Source organism: Mobula hypostoma, chromosome 1 (assembly GCF_963921235.1).
Source record: "Mobula hypostoma chromosome 1, sMobHyp1.1, whole genome shotgun sequence".
Taxonomy (NCBI): domain Eukaryota; kingdom Metazoa; phylum Chordata; class Chondrichthyes; order Myliobatiformes; family Myliobatidae; genus Mobula; species Mobula hypostoma.
The window spans coordinates 174,902,831-174,924,863 of NC_086097.1; the positions used below are offsets into that span (position 1 = coordinate 174,902,831).

A 22,033-nucleotide genomic window follows, 5' to 3' on the forward strand; every position below is an offset into this window, starting at 1 on the left:
GAAATTCTCCGGGTCACCAAATCTGTGAGCAAAGTGTGGATCTCTCTGCTTTAACTAAGACAATGGTATTTCCTTGCAGGTTCTTGAACCAAGCCATGCGCCTATATAATGCAACAGAAGTGGTACCAATCAATTTCGTTTTCTTTACAACCAGTGCTATTATTGCAGGTAGGGTTCTGTCTGTATTTATTTATCTAACTGCTGAAGAATTGCCTACCATCTAGAAGAGGGTCGTAGCAGATCCATCACCCTCTGTGCTCTGCACTTGTCAGTTGAAAGTCAGGTTGCTATTTATTTGAGTATATGCAAGGAAGTTGCCCAAATTAAAAAATCCAGGGGTGGGTGGGGATTTAGCAATCTCAATCCTGACATGTGGCATGTCTCATATCACTGATAAGTATTTTCTTAACCCATGTTTAACAGTAAGCTATTATTCTTTGACCAATCTGAGAGAAGACCTCTTACCCTGGTCAGTATCCAATCATAACAAACTGTCTTTCAAACAATCAATGCAGAGAGCATTTGTATATTGAGAGCTATATTTCCTCCACTGTATATTTGTGTTCACAAGTCCAACATCTCTCCCTGAACTCCTAGATTCCCGGGACGATTATTGTTTTAGGAACAGCCTGTGAACCTCCTAGCGTCTTTTGTATCCGAGGGCTATTCCACATTCTACCACACCTGTAATGGTTATGGAGTATGAATTTACATTTTGCTGAAATTTCTAAAAAGAAGATTTGTTCTGTAAATTTACATCAGTTTTTCATCCACTGTGCATGGCATCCCAGTAGAGAGTTCTGTCTCTTCCAGTTTTGAATTATGAATATTTCTGATGAGAGGATCCTGGTTAGATGACACAATAATCGAGAGATAATTAGTTTGGTAAATAATGGCCTAAAAAGGATGGCAGAGGTTTGGTCGGACATTATGACAGAGGAGTTCAAGTCCAAGTTTATTGTTGTCATATGTAGGGTGCATACTGGCAGGAGTGTAGAAACCTGCTGTCACCTGCTGGATGGTGGGACATACCCAGAATTAAAGCGTTATACAGCACAAAAATAGGCCCTTCAGCCCATCGTGTCCATGTCAACCTCCTTACCTACTACACTGCTCCCATTTGCCTGCATTGGGACTGTATCCTTCAATGCCTTGCCTATATAAGCATCTGTCTAACTGCCTCTTAAGTGTATCTCCCTCCTTTATCAGTTAAACCTCCTGCCTGTGGAGATGCTTTATTTCTTTATTACCCTCGATATCTCTCTCAGAGCATCCCAAAAGAGCCAGTGAGGTCCATTGAAGTGGGAAATATAGGCCAATATGAAGAGCAAATTAAAATTCATTGTCATGGGCAAATATACCCTGCATACAAATGCCATGAAAATTAGCTTTTTACAGCCGCAGCAGCACTGTGCATTACAAGATGAGGACAAGGATATCTTAAATTTAAATTAACATAAATTATATATAAATTACAGACGTGCAAATTAGTAACAACGCTGGTGCAGGAATTTCTCTCTGCTGGTGTGGTACTGTGACACCACAAAGCACTGCTGCATCGCAGCTCGGGCTGTGACCCTGATCTCGGCTGCTGTCTGTGAAGAGTTTGTGCATTATCCCTGTGACCCCGTGGGTTTCCCCAGGCGCTACTGTTCTTCCCACAACCCCAAGGTGTGCCGATAGGTTAACTAACTGCTGTAAGTTGTCCCAGGTGTAGGCCAAGGGCAAGGAGAATCAAAGGGGGAGTTAATGAGCATGTCAGATAAAATAATGTGCAGGGGAGGACGAGGAATATTGAGAACTCGGGGCTGAATGGTCTCCTTTTTGTAATAATAAGTAAGCAAGCTGGTCCCTATAAGTTAGTGCATCCTGGAATATCAGCTGCTGTTTATACTGATCTTATCCCACTGGCGTCTGTACCACTGTGCTAAACACAGGCAAATGGGATTGGCATGGATAGGCACCATGGACAAATTGGACCGAAGGGCCTGTTTACATATTGTATAACGCTATGGCTAAATCAAAGCCTCGAGGCTAACAATCAAAAGATCAAATCCTGCCACAGCTTCGGTAAATTTGGATTTAAATACTTCATCTCAGTAGTAGTGACAATGTAGTAGTAACTAGATTGTCTTGTCATAAAACCCAGAAGCATCTTCCACATCTGCAAGTCCAGCTTTGTTAACTTGGTGTGGTCTACATCTGACTCCAAGGTGTTTGATTCTTAACTGTCTCAGCCTGCAGTTTGACTCAGTTAAAGTGAAATTAGGGGTGCTAACAGGGCCAGAGGAGTCTGCATGAACAGATTTTTTAAAGGAGTGCGAAGAAGTATAGTCAGCTCAAACATGCTTTTACTGCTGGTGCTCAGAGGTAAATTTCAGTGAGGGCAGTTTCAGTGGTTGAGAAGGGAAGCCTCAAGCATGGCAAAATCTGCCTTTAGCTGTAAGTGAATAAATACTTCAGAATAAACAAGTTAACAGATACATTAATCAAGGTGCTAGTTTTGATAATGTTTCGAGCGAGTATTAACGAATGTAGTGGAAAGGGATATTCTTGTTGAACCATGGGTCTGCTGGAACTGGTGGATTACTCTCCAAGAACTCGTAACTGGCAATTATTTTATTATTGCCACATGTACGAAGTACAGTGAAGATTTTCAGCCTAATTTCTAACAGCCTGAAGTGCAAATATACTATTTGCTGTGTTAATTGCTTTATTGCATCTGTACATTCACATTAATTGGCTTATTAAAGTTACATATGTTGAGATACAGTGAAAAGCTTTGTTTGCATGCTATCAGATAGGTTAGTAGTACAAAAGGAAAAGCAGTAACGGAATGCAGAACAGATATCCAGAGTTCTTCTTTATCCTTCAAAACGGCCATTCAAGAGTCAAATAACTGCAGGAATGAAACTGTTTTTGATGTGTAAGAATATGTTTAGAGATTTTTAAAAATCTGTTTAATTGTAGGAGTGATATTTTATCAGGAGTTCTATGGTGCTGCTTTACTCAATATCTTCATGTTCCTGTTTGGGTAAGTGATGAAGCCAACCAAATGCCTCACTTCTCCAGTGTGAATTGGGATTTGTGCTGGGGCATAGTTTATGGGTGACTTACCCGCCCCCCCCTGCCCCCGTATCATGGAGGGGTTGTGTTCCCATCTAACACAAATAGAGTAAGGTTGGGATTGCTGGGATATTTTCCTTGGAGTGTAGGGGACTGAGGAATGACCTTATAGAGGTGTATAAAATTATGAGGGCATAAGACAGAGTGAATGCACAGAAGGTTTGAAGAATCAAGAGCTGGACTGCACACGATTAAAGTGAGAGGGGAGAGGTGTCATAGGAAGCGGAGTGGCAACATTATTTGCACAGAGGGGCAACTTTATTTGCACGGAGAGCCATGGGTTTATGGAATGAGCCGCCAGAGGAAGTATTTGAGGCCGGTACAATAACAATATTTAAAAGACAAGTGCATGGATGAGGAAAGTTTAGAGGGATATAGGCCAAAAGTGGGCACATTAGATTAGCTTGCACGGGTATCTTCATCCACTTGGGTTGAAGAGTCTGTTTCTGTGCTATATAATATTTGTAACAAATCCACGTTATCTGCGTGTACATCGAGAAAAGAGAGCTGAAAATAATTTTTTTTTAAAATCCATTGAAGTAAATTGTTCTGCTGTGTCTCAGATAATTTGTGATCTCCATAAAGCAAGTTTCCATTCCCCGAGCTTCTGTAACACCAAGGTTGCCTGTAACATGGCTTATTATATCAGAGTGTGGGTTTTGTGAAGTGGCTTTCTGTTGAGTACATTCTCAGAGTGTGACTGCATCTGTGAACAGCTTTTGCAAGCTAGAACCATTGGAGAATTGTGTGAGAAGTCAGGATCCAGATGGAGTGCATGTTTTGTCTTCACAGGTGCTGTAGTATCTTGTTTGAATATTTCTAGGTGTATGCTGTCATTCCTCGGTGTTTTCCTGATCGCCAAGAACAGGGAGAAGCGGACAGCTGACATCCGATATATTGATTTGGGCACCATTCCAAGTATGAATCTTTTATTATGTTCATCAATTTTCGTTATTTTATAAAATATTGTTGGAGAAGTAAAACAAAATCTGGCAGCAATTAGGTCCGCAAAGCCTTATAGGACCTAGAAACATGGAGAAGTGTCAAATAAAACTAGACTTTGGTGACCTTTGTTTAGCTTGGAGAGTTGGCAAAAGTGGCAGGGGTAAAGTTGACGAAGAGTGCAATTCTTTCTGGACTGTGACGAAGCAGACTGCCAATTTCACAGTAAGATCTTGCAAAGGTGGGGATGCAAAGAATGAGTTAATGGTTGGTGACATCTTCACTGCTCCCACTCCACGTGTAGAATGTGACTTTGGAGATCTGCTGTCAAGCCTGTTTTTAGTGAACAAACTAAGGGTTCCTTTAATAAAATATAAATATTGACCAGTTATCCTGTTTTCCTATAACATAATTCTGTCAGCCTATAAGTTTACAACCTCATTGCTATAAATCCTTTTATCAATAGCATTTAAAACTCAGAACACCAAACAGAACATTACAGCACAGTATTGGCATTTCAGCCCATGATGTTATGCCAACCTTTTAACCTACTCAAACTAACTCTTTCCGTGTACATAACCCTTCATTTTTCTGTCATCCATGTGCCAACCCAAGAGTTCTTCACTGCTACCATCAGGGAGGAAGTACCGGAGCCTGAAGACCCACATTCAGTGTTTTAGGAACAGTTTCCTCTCCTCTGCCATCAGATTCCTGAATGGTCAATGAACCGTGAACACGATCTCACTATTCCTCCTTTGTACTAGGTATTTTAATTGTAACTTACAGTAATGTTTTTATTTATATATTGCTGTGTTGCTGCCACAAAACAACAAACTTCATGACATATGTCAGTGATAATAAACCTGAGTCTGATTTCAATCTTATCCTGAGACTGTAACCCCTTATTTCTAAACTCCTCAGCCAGGGAAAGACAGAATCTCATTTGTTGACCTTTCTGAGGTCATGCTTCTAAATTGTACAGATTGGGGACTTATCTCCTGTATCATCCCTGCCTCAGCCTTCACACCCCCCTTTCCACACCGTACTCCATCTACCTCTCGTTTATTCCCCCTCTCTCTGTCTGCCTCCATCTCTCATTAACCTGACTCTGCCTCCCCTCTCCATCTCTGCTCTCCTCCACTACCTGAAGCCCTTCTCAATCCACCAATCTCTTGAGACTCCTGTTTCACCTATTCCCTTCTTTTCCTTATACCATTCTTCTCAACTCCCCACTCTCAGTCCCGATGCTGGGTTTTGACCCAAGACATTGACAGTTCCTTTCCTCCTGATTCTTTCTTCGCAAATGCTGCCATTTCTGATGAGTGTTTCCGACACTAGAATTTTACGTAGATTTACATTGCCAGGTTGTTTGCTGCTGATGAATTCTTGGTGCACTCTACCTGTGATAAAAAAATATTTAATAATTAGGTAAACATATCAAAGTTATACACAATGATCTGCGCACGTGTTCTCTCCATGGCTCTGTGTGTCTGTAATAGGGATCATGAAGCCAGTACAGGAGATGAACATGACATGTAGCCTATCCCCAAATGGTGATGAGTCTCTGAACTATTGAGCATTTCTTTCTTCAGTCTTTTATGGGGATCAATTACTGTGAGGAAGAGTCTTCATATTCTACTTGGCAAAGGCCACAGAATCGCAGGAGGGGGAAAAAAAATCTACCTGTAGTACAAGTGCTGATTACCAAGCACTTCAGGTCACAGATATTCAAAAATAAAACTCCGCAGATGCAGGATATCTGAAATAAAATTGCTCCTTTACAGGAAGCATGTTGGAGGCTTTGGAGAGGTTCCAGATTAGGTTTGCCAGGAAACTGCGTGGATAAGAGGAAAGGATGGACAAATGTGTGTTGTTTTCTCTGTGTCAGAGGCTGAGGGGTGATCTGACAGAAGCTTATACAGAGGAGGAGAATGGACAAACAAATGGCAGAAGGAATACAGTGTCAGGAAGTGTATGATCGTGCACTTTGGTAGAAGAAGTGAAAGAGTTGACTATGTTCTAAATGGAGAGAAAATACGAAAAACTGAGGTTCTTTACAGGATTCCCTAAGGTTAATTTGCAGGTTTTCAATGAGGTCACCCTCATTCTTCTGAATTCCAGTGAATACAGGCCCAGAGCCATCACATGCTCTTCATATGACAAGCCATTCAATCCTGGTATCATTTTCCTGAACCTGCTTTGAACTCTCTCCAGAGGAAGTGTGAGGAAGCCAAATGCGATGTCAGCATTCATTTCAAGAGGACTACAGTATAAAAGCATGGATGTAATGTTGAGAATTTATAAAGCCTTGGTGAGAGCTCACTTGGGGTATTGTGAGCAGTTTCAGGGCCCTTATCTTAGAAAGAATATGCAATAATTGGAGAGAGTTCAAAGCAGGTTCAGGAAAATGATACCAGGATTGAATGGCTTGTCATATGAAGAGCATGTGATGGCTCTGGGCCTGTATTCACTGGAATTCAGAAGAATGAGGGTGACCTCATTGAAAACCATCAAGTGGTGAAAGGCCTTGATAGAGTGGATGTGGAGAGGATGTTTCCTAGGGTGGAAGAGTCTAAGACCAGAGGACACAGCCTCAGAACAGAGGGGTGTCCTTTTAGATTGGAGATGATGAAGCATTTCTTTAGCCAGAGAGTGGTGAATCTGTGGAATTCTTTGTCACAGGCAGCTGTGGAGGCCAAGACTTCATGTATATTTAAGCTGAAGGTTGATGGATTCTTGATTGGTCAGGCATGAAGGGATACGGGGAGAAGGTAGGAGAATGGGGCTGAGAGGGACATTGGATCAATCATGATGAAATGGCAGAGCAGACTCAATGGGCCAAATGGCCTAATTCTGCTCCTATATCTTATGGTCTTGTATCAGACTGCTGGAAAATTATGCTGGAGAGGTAGCAATTGGGGACAAGGCAGACAAACTGAATAAGTATTTTAGACCATAAGACATGAGAGCAGAATTAGGCCTTTGGGCCCATCGAATCTGCTTTGCCATTCAATCATGGCTGATCCTTTTTTCCCCTCCTCTGGTCCACTGTCTGGCTTTCTCCCCATAACCTTTGATGTCGTGGGTAATCAAAAACCTATCAATCTCTGCCTTAAATACACCCAATGACATGGCCTCCACAGCTGCCTGTGGTAAATTCCACAAACTCACCACCCAATTTGTGGAAATTGCACAAAATTCACCACCAAAAAATTGCCCTGCGTGGTTTAAGTGGCCGTCCCTTTATCCTGAGGCTGTACTCGCTTGTTCTAGACTCCCGCACCATGGGAAACATCCTTTCCACATCCATTCTATCACATCAGTAGGCCACAACATCATACCAGACAATCTGTAATAGTGCAGCAAGGTCATCCATCTTATTTTTATACTCTGTGCATTGAGATATAACACCTTGAGTACAGTATTTGCTACCCTTTTTGATTCTGCATCCCTAATGCACTGATACTTACCCTGCTGGCTGCAATTTTGCCCTATCATCTGCCTACCCTTCCTGACAGTCTGATGGCATGCTATCTTTGCTTTTTAGCCATCTGTCCTATCCTGAGTCCCTTCACTCTGGTTCACATCCCCCTGCTAAATTAGTTTAAACCCTCCCTAACAACTCTAACAAACCTGCCTGCGAGAATATCGGTCCCCCTTAGGGTCAGGTGCAACACATCCTTTGTACAGATCATACCAACCCCAGAAGAGCTCCCAACCAGAAACCCCTGCTCCCTGCACCAGCTCCTCAGCCACACATTAATCTGCCAAATCATCCTGTTTCTACCCTTCTGGAAAGGAAAGGCTTATCCTGAGAACAGATGTGGCAGAGACAGAGGAACTGAGAAACGAAATGGCTTTTTTTTTCAAGTGACCGGGTAGGAAGAAAAAGTAGGAAGGAAGAGTCATTGGGCCTGGTTTGTTCTACACTGGCATGTTAAAGAACTGTTTCTGAATTGAAATTTCAGCTTATGGCTGGATTGGTTTATTTGGCCTTCCTTGATCCTGCCTGGAAGTTCTTGAATCTAAAATTGGATGATGCCTGTTTTATTTTTCAAGATGCAGCACAGTAACTGAGCCTACCAACTCAACACAACAAGCCTGCATTGCACAATTACACCCATTTAACCAATTAACCTAATAACCAGTACGTCTTTGGAAAATGGGATAAAATCCATGTAATCACAGGGAGAATGTATAAACTCCTTACAGCGGTGGAATTGAATCTGGTTTGCTGGTGCCATTGTAGTGTAATGCTAACTAGTACTCTACCAGGGGCCTTTGTTGGCTCCCTATTAAAATATACTTGCAGAAATGCCCAGAAAAGCTATTTTAGAATGAAGCTGAGTGATTCTGTGCTTGGATGTTAAAAAAAATAGTTTTCCCTTCTTTCACTGAATGGTGTCATTTGCAGAGAAAGGAGCAAGTTAAGATCGAAAGTCTTGGAATGGTACAGCATAAAACAGCCTCTTCAACACAATATGCCTGTTTACATTGTGCCTATGTATACTAATCCCATATAACCACAAGAGGTCTATAGTCTTTTGTGATCAACAATGCAAGTACTTGTCTAGATGTTTCTTAAATACTTGGTGTGTTTGCCTCCACCACCTCTACAGGCAACATATTCTAAACTCCAGCCACCCTCTGCTGAGGAGAAATATTCATCTTCATCTACCCTCATGTGGTAACCCTTTCATTCATTTACCCTTTCTGATTTTACATCCCTCTTGCACTGATAGTCACCCTGCTGGCTGCAAGTTTGTCCTATCATCTGCCTGCCCTTCCTGACAGTTGATTGCACGCAGTCTTTGCTATTTTTTGATTTTTGCATCAGTCTTCACTGTGGTAGGCACTAACAATATGCCTGAAGTTGAAGAATATCCGTGGGAAAAAGTGAATAAAGTTGCCATTACCAGGGAGAAAGTGCTTGGGAAACTGAAAGGTTTGAAGGTAGAAAAATCAGTTGACCAGATGGTTTGCACCCCAGGGTTCTGAAGGAGGTGGCTGAACATGTCTTGGAGGCATTAGTAATGGTCTTTCAAGAATCAATAGATTCTGGCATAGTTGCAGAGGACTGAAAAATTGCAACTGTCACTTCACTCGTCAAGAAGGAAGAGAGAAGAAAGAAAATTACAGGCTAGTTAGTTTGACCTCAGTGGCTGGGAAATTTTTGGAGTTGATTGTTAAGGATGTGGTTTGGGGTACTTGGAGATACATGATAAAATAGGCTGAAGTCAGCATGGTTTCCTTAAGGGAAAATTTTGCCTGTTGGAATTCTTCGAAGAAATAGCAAACAGGATTCGCAAAGGAGAATCAATGGATGTTGTGTACTTGGATTTCCAGAAGGCCTTTGACAAGGTGCCGCACACGAGGCTGCTTAACAGGTTAGGAGCCGATGGTATTACAAGAAAGATACTAGCATGGATAGAGTGTTGGCTAATGGTCAGGAAGCAAAGATTGGGAATAAATGGATTATTTTCTGGTTGGCTGCCAGTGACTAGTGGTGTTCTGCAGTGGTCTGTGTTTGGACTGCTTTTTAAGTGACATGGCAATGACTTGGATGACAGAATTGATGGCTTTGTGGCCAAGTTTGCGGACTGTACAAAGATAGGTGGAGTGGCAAATAGTGTTGAAGAAAGAGGGAGGCTGCAGAAAGACAAACAGATCAGGAGAATGGGCAAAGAAGTGACAGATGGAATACAGTGTCGAGAAGTGTATGATCATGCACGTTGGTAGAAGAAATAAAAGTGTAGACTAATTTCTAAATAGAGAGAAAATTCTAAAAATCTGGGAGTCATCATGCAGGATTCTCTAGAGATTAACTTGCTGGTTGAGTCAGTGGTGAGCATGACAAATACAATATAAGCATTTATTTCAAAAGGATTAGAATATAAAAGCAAAGATGTAATGCTGAGGATTTATAAGGCACTAGCAAGGCCTCACCCTTGGAATAATGTGAGCAGTTCTGGGCCTTAATTAAGAAAGGATTTGCTGACTTTGGAGAGGGTTCAGAGGAGGTTCAAGAGAATGATTCTGGGAATGAAAAGGTTACCATATGAGGTCTGACTGATGGCTCTAAACCTATACTCACTGGAATTAAGAAGAATGAGGGGAGACCTCATTGAAACCTATCGAATGTTAAAAGGCCTTGATAGAGTGGATGTGGAGAGGATGTTTCCTATGGTGGGAGAGTCTAAGACCAGAGGACACAACCTCAGGGTAGAAGGGCATCCATTTAAAGTGGCAATGAGGAGGAATTTCTTTAGCCAGTGAGTGGAGAATCTCTGGAATTCGTTGCCACAGGCCAAGTGGAGGCCAAGTCATTGGGTACATTTTAAGGCAGAGTTAGGTCAGGGCATGTAGAGTTACGGAGAAAAGACAGGAGATTGGAGCTTAGAGGGAAATGGATCAGACTCGATGGGCCAAATGACTTAATTCTGCTTCTATACCTTATGGTCTTATGAAGAAGAAGAAGAAAGCCCTTAACTCCGAGTGGAGTCATCAGGACGCCATCATGACGGCGTTTTTTAAGTAGGCTTTCTTATTTTTACGAGCTCGACGCTTGACCCAGCACGGATGGAAAGCGTGCAAGGGAGCCGGCTGGATTCGAACTCGGGAGCCTTCGCTCTGATGTCCGGCACTGATGCCACTACGCCGCCAGCTGGCTTTGTGGTCTTATAGTCTTACGCATTTAGGGTCAGAGGAAGAAAGGTTTAAGGAGATGTGTGGTAAAAGTTTTTTTTCGCAAAAATGTGCTGGGTGCTTGGAACATGCCATTAGGGGTGGTGCTGGAAGCGGATATAGTGACACTTGAAAGGCTTTTTGGCAGGCATATGGATAAACGGAATGGAGGCATACGATCAAGTCAAGGCAGAAGACAATTAGTTTAATTTGGCATCATGTTCAGCGTAGCCATCGTGGTAAGAATGTTATACTGTTCTATGTTCTAAGAAGTGCTGGAATCTCTCAGCAGATAAAAACCATCTGTGGAGAGAGAAATAGGATTACCATTTCAGGGTGCTGACCTTTCATCAAGAAGGAGTCCACAGATGGAATGTGATGGGCTGAGCTGTGTCCACAACTCTGCTGTTTCTTGTGGTCACGTGCAGAGCAGATATCACGCCAAGCAGTGATACATCCAGACAGAACGCTTTCTACGGTGCTTTGATAAAAATTGGTGAGAGAATTGGGACATGCCAAATTTCTTTGGCCTTCTGAGGAAGTAGAGATGTTGGTGAGTTTTCTTAGCCATGGCTTCAACAGGTGACTCAATGTTTCAATTTAGCTTCTAACATACTTGGGTCAAAAGAAAGTTTTGTTTATAATATAATGGAGATTATTAGTGATTAATGTTGTGTTACCATTCCATTCTCTGTTTCAAGGGTGTCTTGGTCTTGTTAATGGATGACAGTGCTAACAATGTCACTGTCCTAAGAAGGGAAAACAAAGCCAGTCTCCATTTACTGCTGATCCCGAGAATCAGCGACACCTCCCTCCCCAAACCTCCCTGCAGCTTTCCTTTGTCTCTGTCCCAGTTCTGAACCCGAAACATTGGCTCTGTTTCCCCTCCCACAGATGGGTATTTGGTAATGCGAATTGCCCCTATTGTCGGAGGGTAGTGATGTGAAATGGTATTGTGAAAGAGAATAGGTTAATAACAGCTGGGAATCAAAATAATAACGTAACAGATGAGATCAAAAATGAGAGAGCATACGTTTAAGGTGAGAGGGGCAAGGTTTAAAGGGGACCTGAGAGGGAATATTTTTACAGAGAAACTGGTGGTTAGGTGCAAGAAGCTGCCAGGGGAAGTGATAGAAGAAGATACATCAACAACATTTAAAAGACACGTGGGCAGATACACAGATAGGAAAAGCTTAGGTGGATAGGGGCCAAAAGTGGGCAAACAGGACAACTGGGCCTTCATCCATGCCTTAATAAAAATACGAAAGATGAGCCAGAAAGCTCTGGAATGGAACCGTTCAGTACAGTACAGTCTCTTTGGTTCACAATGTTGTGCCAACCTGTCTAAACCTACTCCACAATCAATCTGACCCCTCCCTCCTACATAGTCCATAACCCTCCATATTTCCTAATCCATTTGCCTATCTAAAAGTCTCTTAAATGTCCCTTTTGTGCCAGTCTCTTCCACCATCCCCAGCAGTGTGTTCCAGGCACATGCCACTCCTTGTCATCTCCCCCAAGCTTTTCTCAACTCACCTTAAAAGGAAGGCCACTGGTACTGGCCGTTGCCATCCTGGAAAAAGGGCAATTACTGTCCAATATCATTCTATCCTAAAGGAAGAAAACGAACTTCCTTACGGAATAGAAAGCCACTCCACGTACTTAACTGGGCATTAATGAGTTCATTTCCTGTCAATTTCGACACTAAACACGATTAATGTCTTGTCGTTCAGCGGAGTCCAGTCTTGTACATATGTTGCTGTGTGAAGGGAAATTGGCACTGAGTGGGTAATTATATTTAATCAAACTGGTGCTTTTGCAGGAGTACTTGAAGTGATAGATTGCTCCGTATATACGTCCCTTATCCTCTTTACTCTCTTCACCACCAATGCTCAAAATTCAAAGTTCAAAGTAAATTTATTGTCAAAGTACATATTTATCACCATATACAATTGCAGACAGTCACAGTAAATACAAGAAACAATAGAATCAACAGAGGATCACACCATCAGGGCAGACAACAACCAATGTGCAAACAAAACAACAAACAGTGCAAATACAAAAAGAAAGATTAAAAAATTAGAAATACTAATAATAAATAAACAATAACTATCGAGAACGAAAGATGAAGAATTCTTGAAACAGTCCAGTTCAGTGGGAATAGTTCAGTGATCGGGCAAGTGAAGTTATCTCTTCTGGCTCAAGAGCCTGATCGTTGAGGGGTAATAACATTTCCTGAAATGGGTAGTGCAGGTCCTGAGGCTCCTGTACCTTCTTCCTGGTGGCAGCAGTGAGAAGAGAGCATGGCTTGGAAGGTGGGGGTTGTTGATGATGGATCCTGTTTTCCTGTGACAGTGCTCCATGTAGATGTACTCAATGGTGGGGAGGGCTTTAACCATGATGGACTGGGCTGTATCCACTACTGTTAGTAGAACTTTTCATGCAAGGGCATTGGTGTTTTCATTCCAGACCATAATAAACTCTCCGCTACACATCTATAGAAGTTTGTTCAAAGGTTTAGATGACATACTGAATCTTCACCAACTTCAGAGAAAGTGGAGGCGCTGCCATGCTTTTATTGTAATTGCACCTGCATACTGGACCTGGGCCAGGTCCTCGGAAACGATAACACCGAAGAATTTGAAGCTACTGACCCTCTCCACCCCTGATTCTCTGATGAGGACTGGCTCGTGGACCTTCAGTTCTTTCCTCCAGAAGTCAATAATCAGCTCCTTGGTCTCACCAGTGCTGAGTAAGAGGTTGTTGCCGTGCCACCACTCAGCCAGATTTTCCATCTCCCTCCTATATGCTGATTCATCATCTTTGATTCAGCCCCCGACAGTGATGTAGTCAGCAAACTGAGATATGGCATTAGCCTCATAGTCTTGAGGGTAGATCAAGAGGCCGCGCACACAGCTTTGTGATGCACCTGTGCTGATGGAGATTGTGGAGGAGATGTTATTCCGAATCTGAACTGACTGGGGTCTACAAGTAGGGAAATTTGGGATCCAGTTGCACAAGGAGGTACTGAGGCCTTGGACTTAAAGCTTATTGATTAGCTTTGAGGGGATAATAGCCAAGCCATAGTCAATTAATCGCTTCCTGATGTATCCACCTTCACTGTCCAGATGTTCCTGGGTTGAGTGAAGAGCCAGTGAATTGGTATCTGCTGTTGACCTGTGCAACAGTAGGCAAATTGGTATGGATCCAAGTTGCTTCTCAAGCAAGAGTTGATATGTTTTTCATCACCAGCCTCTCAAAGCACTTTGTCACGGTGGATGTAAGTGTACTGGACTATAGTTATTGAGCTGGGTTACCATGTTCTTCTCAAGCACCAGTATAATTGAAGCCTGATTGAAGCAGGTGGGTACTTCAGACTGCCAAAGCAAGAGGTTAAAGAAATCGGTGAACACTGCAGCCAGTTGACCAGCACCAGTCTTTAGTCCTTGACCAGGTGCTTTCCATGGGTTCACCCTCCTGAAAGATGCTCTGATGTTGGTCTCAGAGCCAATAGACTGTTCCTGGACTTATTTCCTGGCATAATTTACATATTACTATTTAACTATTTATGGTTTTATTACTATTATTATTTATGGTGCAACTGTAACGAAAACCAATTTCCCCCGGGATCAATAAAGTATGACTATGAGAATGAAATCACAGGGTCGTCAGGGGCTGTGGGAGTTTGTGAAGTTGTCCCCAGGCTTTGATGGTCAAAGAGAGCATAAAAGGCATTGAGCTCATCTGGAAGCGAAATCCTATTATTACCTATGTCACTTGTTTCAGTTTGGTCTAGAATTGCCACTTCTTTCGTGACATGGCTTTCTGGAGATTTGTTCCTGGACCTCTTGTATTTAATTTGGTTACTAGACCTGAATGCCACTGATCTGGCCCTCAGCAGATTGGTTAGTAAAGACTGAATGATTTTGTGGGGACACACTCCTCTACAACTGGTTTTATAGAGTCTGTAACAACCTTGTGTATTTGTACAGATCCTCTGATGAGTCCTTGAACACGGCCTAGTCTCCCAACTCGAAGCAATCCCATAGCCACTTCTCTGCCTTCTGCACCACCTCTATGTTGTCCGTGTCTCTGTAGCCAGCCTCTGTCTGTGTGCAGATAGGAGGAGGACTGCTAAGTGATCAGACTTCCCGAAATGCAGTCTCGGCATGGAACAGTAGGCATTCCTAATCGCGGGGTAACTGTGGTCGAATGTATAGGGACCCCTGGTGCTTCAGGTGATATGTTGATGAGAATTGTGCAGAATTTTCTGCAAACAAGCCTGATTGAAGTCCCCGACAATTATTTGAAAGGCATCAGGGGTAGGCTGTTTCTTGTCGACGAATTGTGGGATTCGATACATCAAGTGCTTGTTCAACATCTGCTTTTGGTGGGATGTAAACTACGGTCAGGATCACGGAGAAAACTCTTGGTAGGTAGAGCTCTGTTGGTCCTCAGTATTGCTCTCCAGTGACTGTACATTTTCTAACAAGATGCTGGGTAGAAGGAGCTTCATTCCTCTGCGTTTCAGCCTGGAGTGGAGTCCATTCCTCCTGCCATGGCGATGTACCTTTGTCTGTTCAGTGGTTCCATACCTGCATGCATCACATGCAGAGTGGCATTTAGAAACTTAGTCATGCAGCAGAGAGGCAGGCCGTTCAGCTATCATGCCCATACGGAATTTTCAGCCCATCTACACTAATCCCATTAACCCGCACTAGGACCGTATACCTCTAATGCCACTGAAACATAATAACTAGTTGGTTCCACCATCTCTTCTGGCATTGCATTCCAGATATCAACCACTTTCTGTGTAAAACAAAAGCTTAACCCTCAAATACCCTGTAAAATGCCTTAAATCTATGCCCTCTTGTTTTGATTCCTGAACCCTATCTGTGCTTCTTGTCTTATACACCTATATGTGTCACTCTCTAGTGAGCTTCATCACAAGGAAAACACACTCAGCCGATACAATCTCAGTCCATGGCCAAAGCCTTCCAATCTATTGAATCTCCTTTGCACTCTCTCCAATGCAGCCACATCTTTCCTCAGTAGGGTCCTGGCATTGCGGTTTCAACCCAAAATATTGACAATACCCCCTTGCCCAACAGATGTTGCTCAAACTGCTGAGTTCCTCCAGCAGGCTCTTTGTTGCTCTGGATTCCAGCATCTCCTGTGTCCACATCTTTCCCACAGTGTGGTGAGCAGTCTTGAACACCATACTCGTGTGGCCCAAGCACTGCTTTGTAAATCTTTGCAAAACTGTAATGTTTGATGGCACCTTTCAAACTATGAACCCTACTACTAAAAAGTCTGGGGTAGCTGGGAGCCCCACCGCCTCCGGGTTCCCTTGCAAGCTGCACGTCATCTTGACTTGGAAATGTGTCATTGCCAAGTCAAACTCCTGGATCTGCCTCCTCAGCAGCACCAAGGGAACACCAGAAGGACTGCAGTTGTTCATAGAGGTAGCTACCCAAGGAGCAGTTGGGGATGCGCAATAAGTGCCCACCTCTGTATCACTATTTTTGCCAAATATACCTTTGGAAAATCGGACTTCCGATTTCATCTTCATTGTGGCCACATTTCTGAAGTAGTTCATTGTAAATATATTGTCATTCACAACATTTCCTTAGATTTTACTTTTTATTTTTTATTTATTGAGATACAACCCTTCAGTCTGTGCTGTGCAGCAATGCCCCGACTTAATCCTAGCCCAGTCACAGGACAATTTACAATGAACAATTAAGCTACCAACCAGTACGTCCTGGGACTGTGGGAGGAAACTGGAACACTTGGTGCAAACCCACGTGGTCACGGGGAAATCGTACAGACTCCTTACAGGCAGTAGCGGGAATTAAACTGGGTCACTGGTAAAGCGTTGTGCTAACCACTATGCTACTCTGCCGCCCTCTTAAGAATGTTTAACTTAGAGCACTGTAAAGCGTTCCACTCCTTTGTGATATAGTGTGGTTACTCTCCTTGGCTTTTAGATTGCATGATGATAACTGACGGAGGTGTTTGGTCTGGCTGTTTAATTGTGATTTTCTATGAAGTTTAACAATTAATTGTCTGCTGTTTAATATGGCTCTTAGTGGTCATATGTAAATAGCAGCTGTTTAGGCAGCCCCCTAGAGGTTACATTTGTAGATTCTGGAAAGCTCTGGAGGCTTCTCTTGGTATTGAATTATTTGAATAGTGGCTTTTGGATTGTCAGACTTTTACCTGCAAATTTGAATGGAATGTTTCTTCCCTATGTGTATAAAAAGAGCTGACTACATAAAATCACTCCCGCCATGACTCCCTTGACCATTTGTCCCTCCCCACTGATCTCCCTCCTGGCACTTATCCTTGCAAGTGGAACAAGTACCATACCTGCCCCTGGACCTCCTCCCTCACCACAGGTCAGGGCCCCAAACAGTCCTATCAGGTGAGGTGAGTCTGCTGGGGTCATCTACTGTATCTGGTACTCCCAATGTGGCCTCTTGGATATCGGTAAGACCCAATGTACATTGGGAGACTGCTTCGCCGAGCACCTACACTCCATCTGCCAGAAAAGAGTAGGATCTCCCAGTGGCCACCCATTTTAATTCCACTTCCCATTCCCATTCCGATATGTCAATCCATGTCCTCCTCTACTGCTGCGATGAGGCCACACTCAGGTTGGAGGGGCAGCTCCTTGTATTCTGTCTGGATAGCCTCCAACCTGATGGCATGAATATCAATTTCTCAAACTTCCAGCAATGCCTCCCTCCCCCCACCCCCTTCACCATTCCCCATTCCCTTTTCCCTCTCACCTTATCTCCTTGCCTGCCCATCACCTCCCTCTGGTGCTCCTCCCCACTTTTCTTCTTTCCATGGCCTTCTGTCCTCTCCTGTTAGGATTCCACTCTTCTCTAGCCCTGTATCTCTTTCACCAATCAACTTCCCAGCCCTTTACTTCGCCCCTCCCCCTCCTCCTGGTTTCATCTATCACCTTGTGTTTGTTTCTTCCTTCCCTCCCCCAACCTTCTAACTCTGACTCCCATCTTTTTTTCTTCAGTCCCGACGAAGGGTCTCAGCCCAAAATGTTGACTGTTTAAAGATATTTTACAATGCAGAGTATTATTGCCTTCACTATCCCCTCCCCCGACATCATTAGCAACCCCAAACCACTTTACAGCCAGTGAAGTACTTTTGGGCTGTAAGCACTGTTAGGAACATGGCAAGCGATGTATGCACAGACAATGACATGGTTATTGATAGTTGACTGTTAGCCCAGGGCACAGGAGATAACTTCCCTCCTCTACTTCAGAATAGTGCCTTTGTAGCTTTACATATCTGACAGAAGCGAGATTAATGTTTCATTTGATGGTGAAGTACCAGTCGGAAGTGTGTGTGATAACAAGCCCCGAGTGACGCTCAGCTGAAATATATATCTGTATGTTAATGTGCGTAATACGTATAATGTGCACCTGTTTAGAGTGCCTTTTCCAAACAGTCACATTGAACTCCGGTGTTGGCCTAGAGTTTATGTTAACAGGCACAAGAGAGGATTTGAGCTCTGGGGACAATTGACCATTATCATATTGAATAGTGGGTAAGGACAACGTGACCACACACTATTTTTGTTTGTATTTTTGTGGATCTTGAGTGTATCCATAAACCTCCGAGCTCAGGAATGTACTCAGGGCCCCACAGCTGAGAGCGCCAAACGTTATTGGCTAGAGTCAACAACATCTTATAGTTTCGGCCTTGCCATCTCAAAGCTCCTGATTGCACTGGGTAGATTCAGACACATGACCACGTGTGGGGAAATTACAATTCGCACATTCCTAGTGGCTCTGACGGGTTTAACATTGACAAATTCCTTGCCACTAACGTGTCAGAGGATCTGTCCTGGGACCACCACATAGTGTCATCATGAAGGAGGCCCCTACTTTCTTAGAAGATGACATAGAATCAGCATGTCACCAAAAACTACGACAAGCCCCTATAACTGCAGAGTGGAGAGTATCCGAACTGGTTGCATCACAGTCTGGTATGGAAACACTGATGCCTGGGAATGGAAAAGACTGCAGAAAGTGGTGGACACTGCTAAGCCCATCACAGGCAAAGCTGGCCCCACCATTGAATATATTTACATGGAACACTGCCACAAGAAAGCAGCATCCATCATCACAGACCTCTACTAACCAGGCCATGCCCTCTTCTTGATACTAACATCAGGCAGGAAGTAGGTCTCACACCACCAGGTTCTGGACAAATCATTACCCTAAAACCATTGGGCTCCTCAACCAGCATGGATAATTTCAATCGCCACTACTCTGAACTGATCCTACATCCTACAGACTAACTTTCATGGACTCCTTGTAAATCATGTTTTCAGCATCTTTTTAATTTGCACAGCTTCTCTTCTTTTGCACATTGGTGGTTTTTGATCTTTGTTTATATATAGTTTTTGGTAATTGCTATTGAATTTATTTTTTCCCTATAAATGCCTGTAAGAAAATGAATCTCAAGGTAGTACGTGGTAACATATTCCATATTTTTACTTTGAACTTGGTTTATTATTGTCATAAGTACTGAGGTAAGTGAAAACTTTGTTTTGCATTCCATCCATACAGTTCATTTCATTACAACAGTGCATAGAGGCAGTACGAAGGAAAACAGTAACAGAATGCAGAATAAAATGTTACAGAAAATGTACTATTATCATACTAAGGGATCATTCAATAGATTTATAACAATAGGATAGAATTCTAAAGTAAGTACATGTTCGGCACAGCATTATGGCCAAAGGGCCTGTGTTGTGATGTAGGTTTTCTATGTTTCTAAGCTGCCCTTGGGCTTGGGGGCTTTTCATTTCAGGCTTTTGTAACCACTGCTCAAAGGGAGGGGGGAGAAGAGAGAATGTCTGGGGTAGGATAAGTCTTTGATTTTGTTTTTGATGGGGCAATAATAAGTGTAGATAGTCCATGGAAAGGAGATTGGTTTCTGTGGTGTGCTAAGCTGTATCCACAATTCTCTACAGTTTCTTCAGGTCTTGGGCAGAGCAAGCTATGATATATTTGTTTAGGTCAGTGATATTAATGCCATCTTAAGCAATTAAAAGAAAATATATTAACCATATTTTTCTGTTTATTTTTCAGAGCAGAAAAAGTCAGGAAAAATCCAGCCGGAACTCAACAATATCAGTTCTTACGGAACTGTATGGGATGGAGAACAGAACAATGATTCTGTGGGTGAAAATGCAAAGTAACCAGCAAATGGCAGATTGAAATGGATTTAATACTTGAACTAAGTATTAACTCAACCTTAACACCTCATCACGTTAGATGTTCTTGGTTTGGATTCTGGATTCATCCTACGTTGTACTGTTGAGGGGCTGTGGTCTAATCACACTTCAATGTTTACAGTGGAAAATGTCACTTCATCAGTCATGTGACTTCTAAAAAAGAAATTTATAAAGGGGCATTCTTTTGATTTTGGACTTTGAAATCCATTTGACAAACAAACATATTTATTCCAAGATTTAAGCAGAAAAGCAGGATGATAATTCTTTCTATAATTTATTTACAGTTTGCATTGTTGGAGGATGCTAACATTGAAGGGTAGAGGGAAAGTTACTAAGTGAGGCAACAGTTCCAGGTTAATAGAAGGTTGCCTGAAAAAACAAAGAATTTGTATATATCTAGCATCTTCAAGAGCTCAGGGTTTCCCTGCATGCCTTACTGCAGAAGATACCACTTCTGAACGTGGTAATGTTGTCGTATAGAAATTGCGGAATATCTCACAGGGCATGAACATTGATTTCTCTAACTACTGGCAGTTTCTCCCCACATCTTCCCTCCTCTCCTTTTCCATTCCCTATTCTGGTTCCCCTCATACCCTATTTCTTATCCTCATCTGCCCATCGTCCTTCTCTGGTTTCTCTCTTCCATGGTCACTCTCCTCACAGCTTCTTACTTCAACCCTCCTCTTCCCCCTCCCCATCCTTCATCCACTTGTACCCTCCCACCTTCTTATCCTGTCATCTACCCTCATTCTTTTCCAGTCCTGATGAAAGGTCTCGGCCCAAAATGTCAATTGTTCATGGCCCTGCATGGATGCTACCTGATCTGCTGAGTTCCTCCAGCATTTTGCATGTGTAGACCTCCTGCTGATAATGTTTTATTGACGTTGGTTGTAGGGGATTTATATTGGCCAGGGGAGTTGAGATATCTGACTGTCAGCAAAGTGATACGATAGGGTATTTTACATTCACTGGTGGAAAAGGACTGGACTTTCAACTATCATCTGACCCATGGCACTTCCAACAGTGCAGTACTCCTTCAGTAAGGCACTGGAGTGTCAGTGTGGACTGAATACCTGTGTCTCTGGTGTTGAACCCTATAAACCTTAAGTACTGTAATTACAAAGTTTAGCCGTTTATATTAATCAGCACAGTAGCATATTTAATTTTAGTTACTTTCCAGTATTTACTTAATATTTGATATTTTCAAGTTAAGTTCTTTTATCATTATGACTAAAATAGTTTCTTGTTTAAAATGTTCAATTAACTTGTCAACAAATGGAATAAAATGTTGTTTCCTGTAACGTTTCACATGAATGTTCTCTTGTTTGCTCCTGCTTCTCTCCATAATGCTGTCAGAGTCAGAGAGACATACAGCATGGAAACAGGCCCCTCCCTCATCTGAAACTGGTCCATGCTGACCAAGATGCTCATTTCAGCTCGTCCCATTTGCCCACATTTAGTTCACATCTCTTTAAGCCTTTCCTAACTATGTACCTTTCCAAGTGCCTTTTAAATGTTGTTAACATATCTGCAATTACCTCTTTCTCTGGCAGGTTGTTCCTTATATTGACCACCCGCTGCTTGGAGAAAATGCCCCCCCAGGTTCCTATTAAACCTCTCCTCTCTCACCTTGTGCCTTCTAGTGCTTGATTTCCCAACCCTAGTGTGTATATTAACTATATCTATAATCCTCATGGGGAAGTCAGAGGTAAGATTACTAGGGTGGTGAGTGCATGGGACACATTGCCATGGGTGGTCATAGAGGCTGCTGCAATAGGGACATTTCAGAGGCTCTTAGATAGGCATATGTGTGGAAGAAAAAATAGAGGGTTATAGGCAGTATAGGAGGGAAGTGTTAGATTGATTGTGAAATATGTTCATATTGGTCATAACATAGTGGGCTGAAGGGCTTGTACTGTTTATTCTTGTTCTCATTCCCCTATGCTCCAATGAATTAGATTAGATTATGAGGACACTCAGTCCTCGTTTATTGTCATTTAGTAATGC

The 22,033-nt window shown here is 42.7% G+C and overlaps 1 protein-coding gene across 4 annotated transcripts in view; it reads left to right on the forward strand.

Moving 5' to 3' along the window:
• The window catches only part of LOC134352609 (NIPA-like protein 2), a 111,364-nt gene extending 89,878 nt beyond the window's left edge, over positions 1–21,486 (forward strand). The window contains exons 8-11 of one of the 4 annotated variants that reach the window (XM_063059923.1): positions 80–168; positions 2,971–3,034; positions 3,950–4,044; positions 19,881–21,486. In XM_063059923.1, coding sequence (XP_062915993.1) covers positions 80–168; positions 2,971–3,034; positions 3,950–4,044; positions 19,881–19,990 — 358 coding nt within the window. In that variant the 3' untranslated portion in view covers positions 19,991–21,486. The remainder of the gene's footprint in view (positions 1–79; positions 169–2,970; positions 3,035–3,949; positions 4,045–19,880) is intronic. The other 3 variants (XM_063059908.1, XM_063059914.1, XM_063059932.1) reach the window with 3 other exon arrangements.
• Positions 21,487–22,033: the final 547 nt, after the last annotated feature.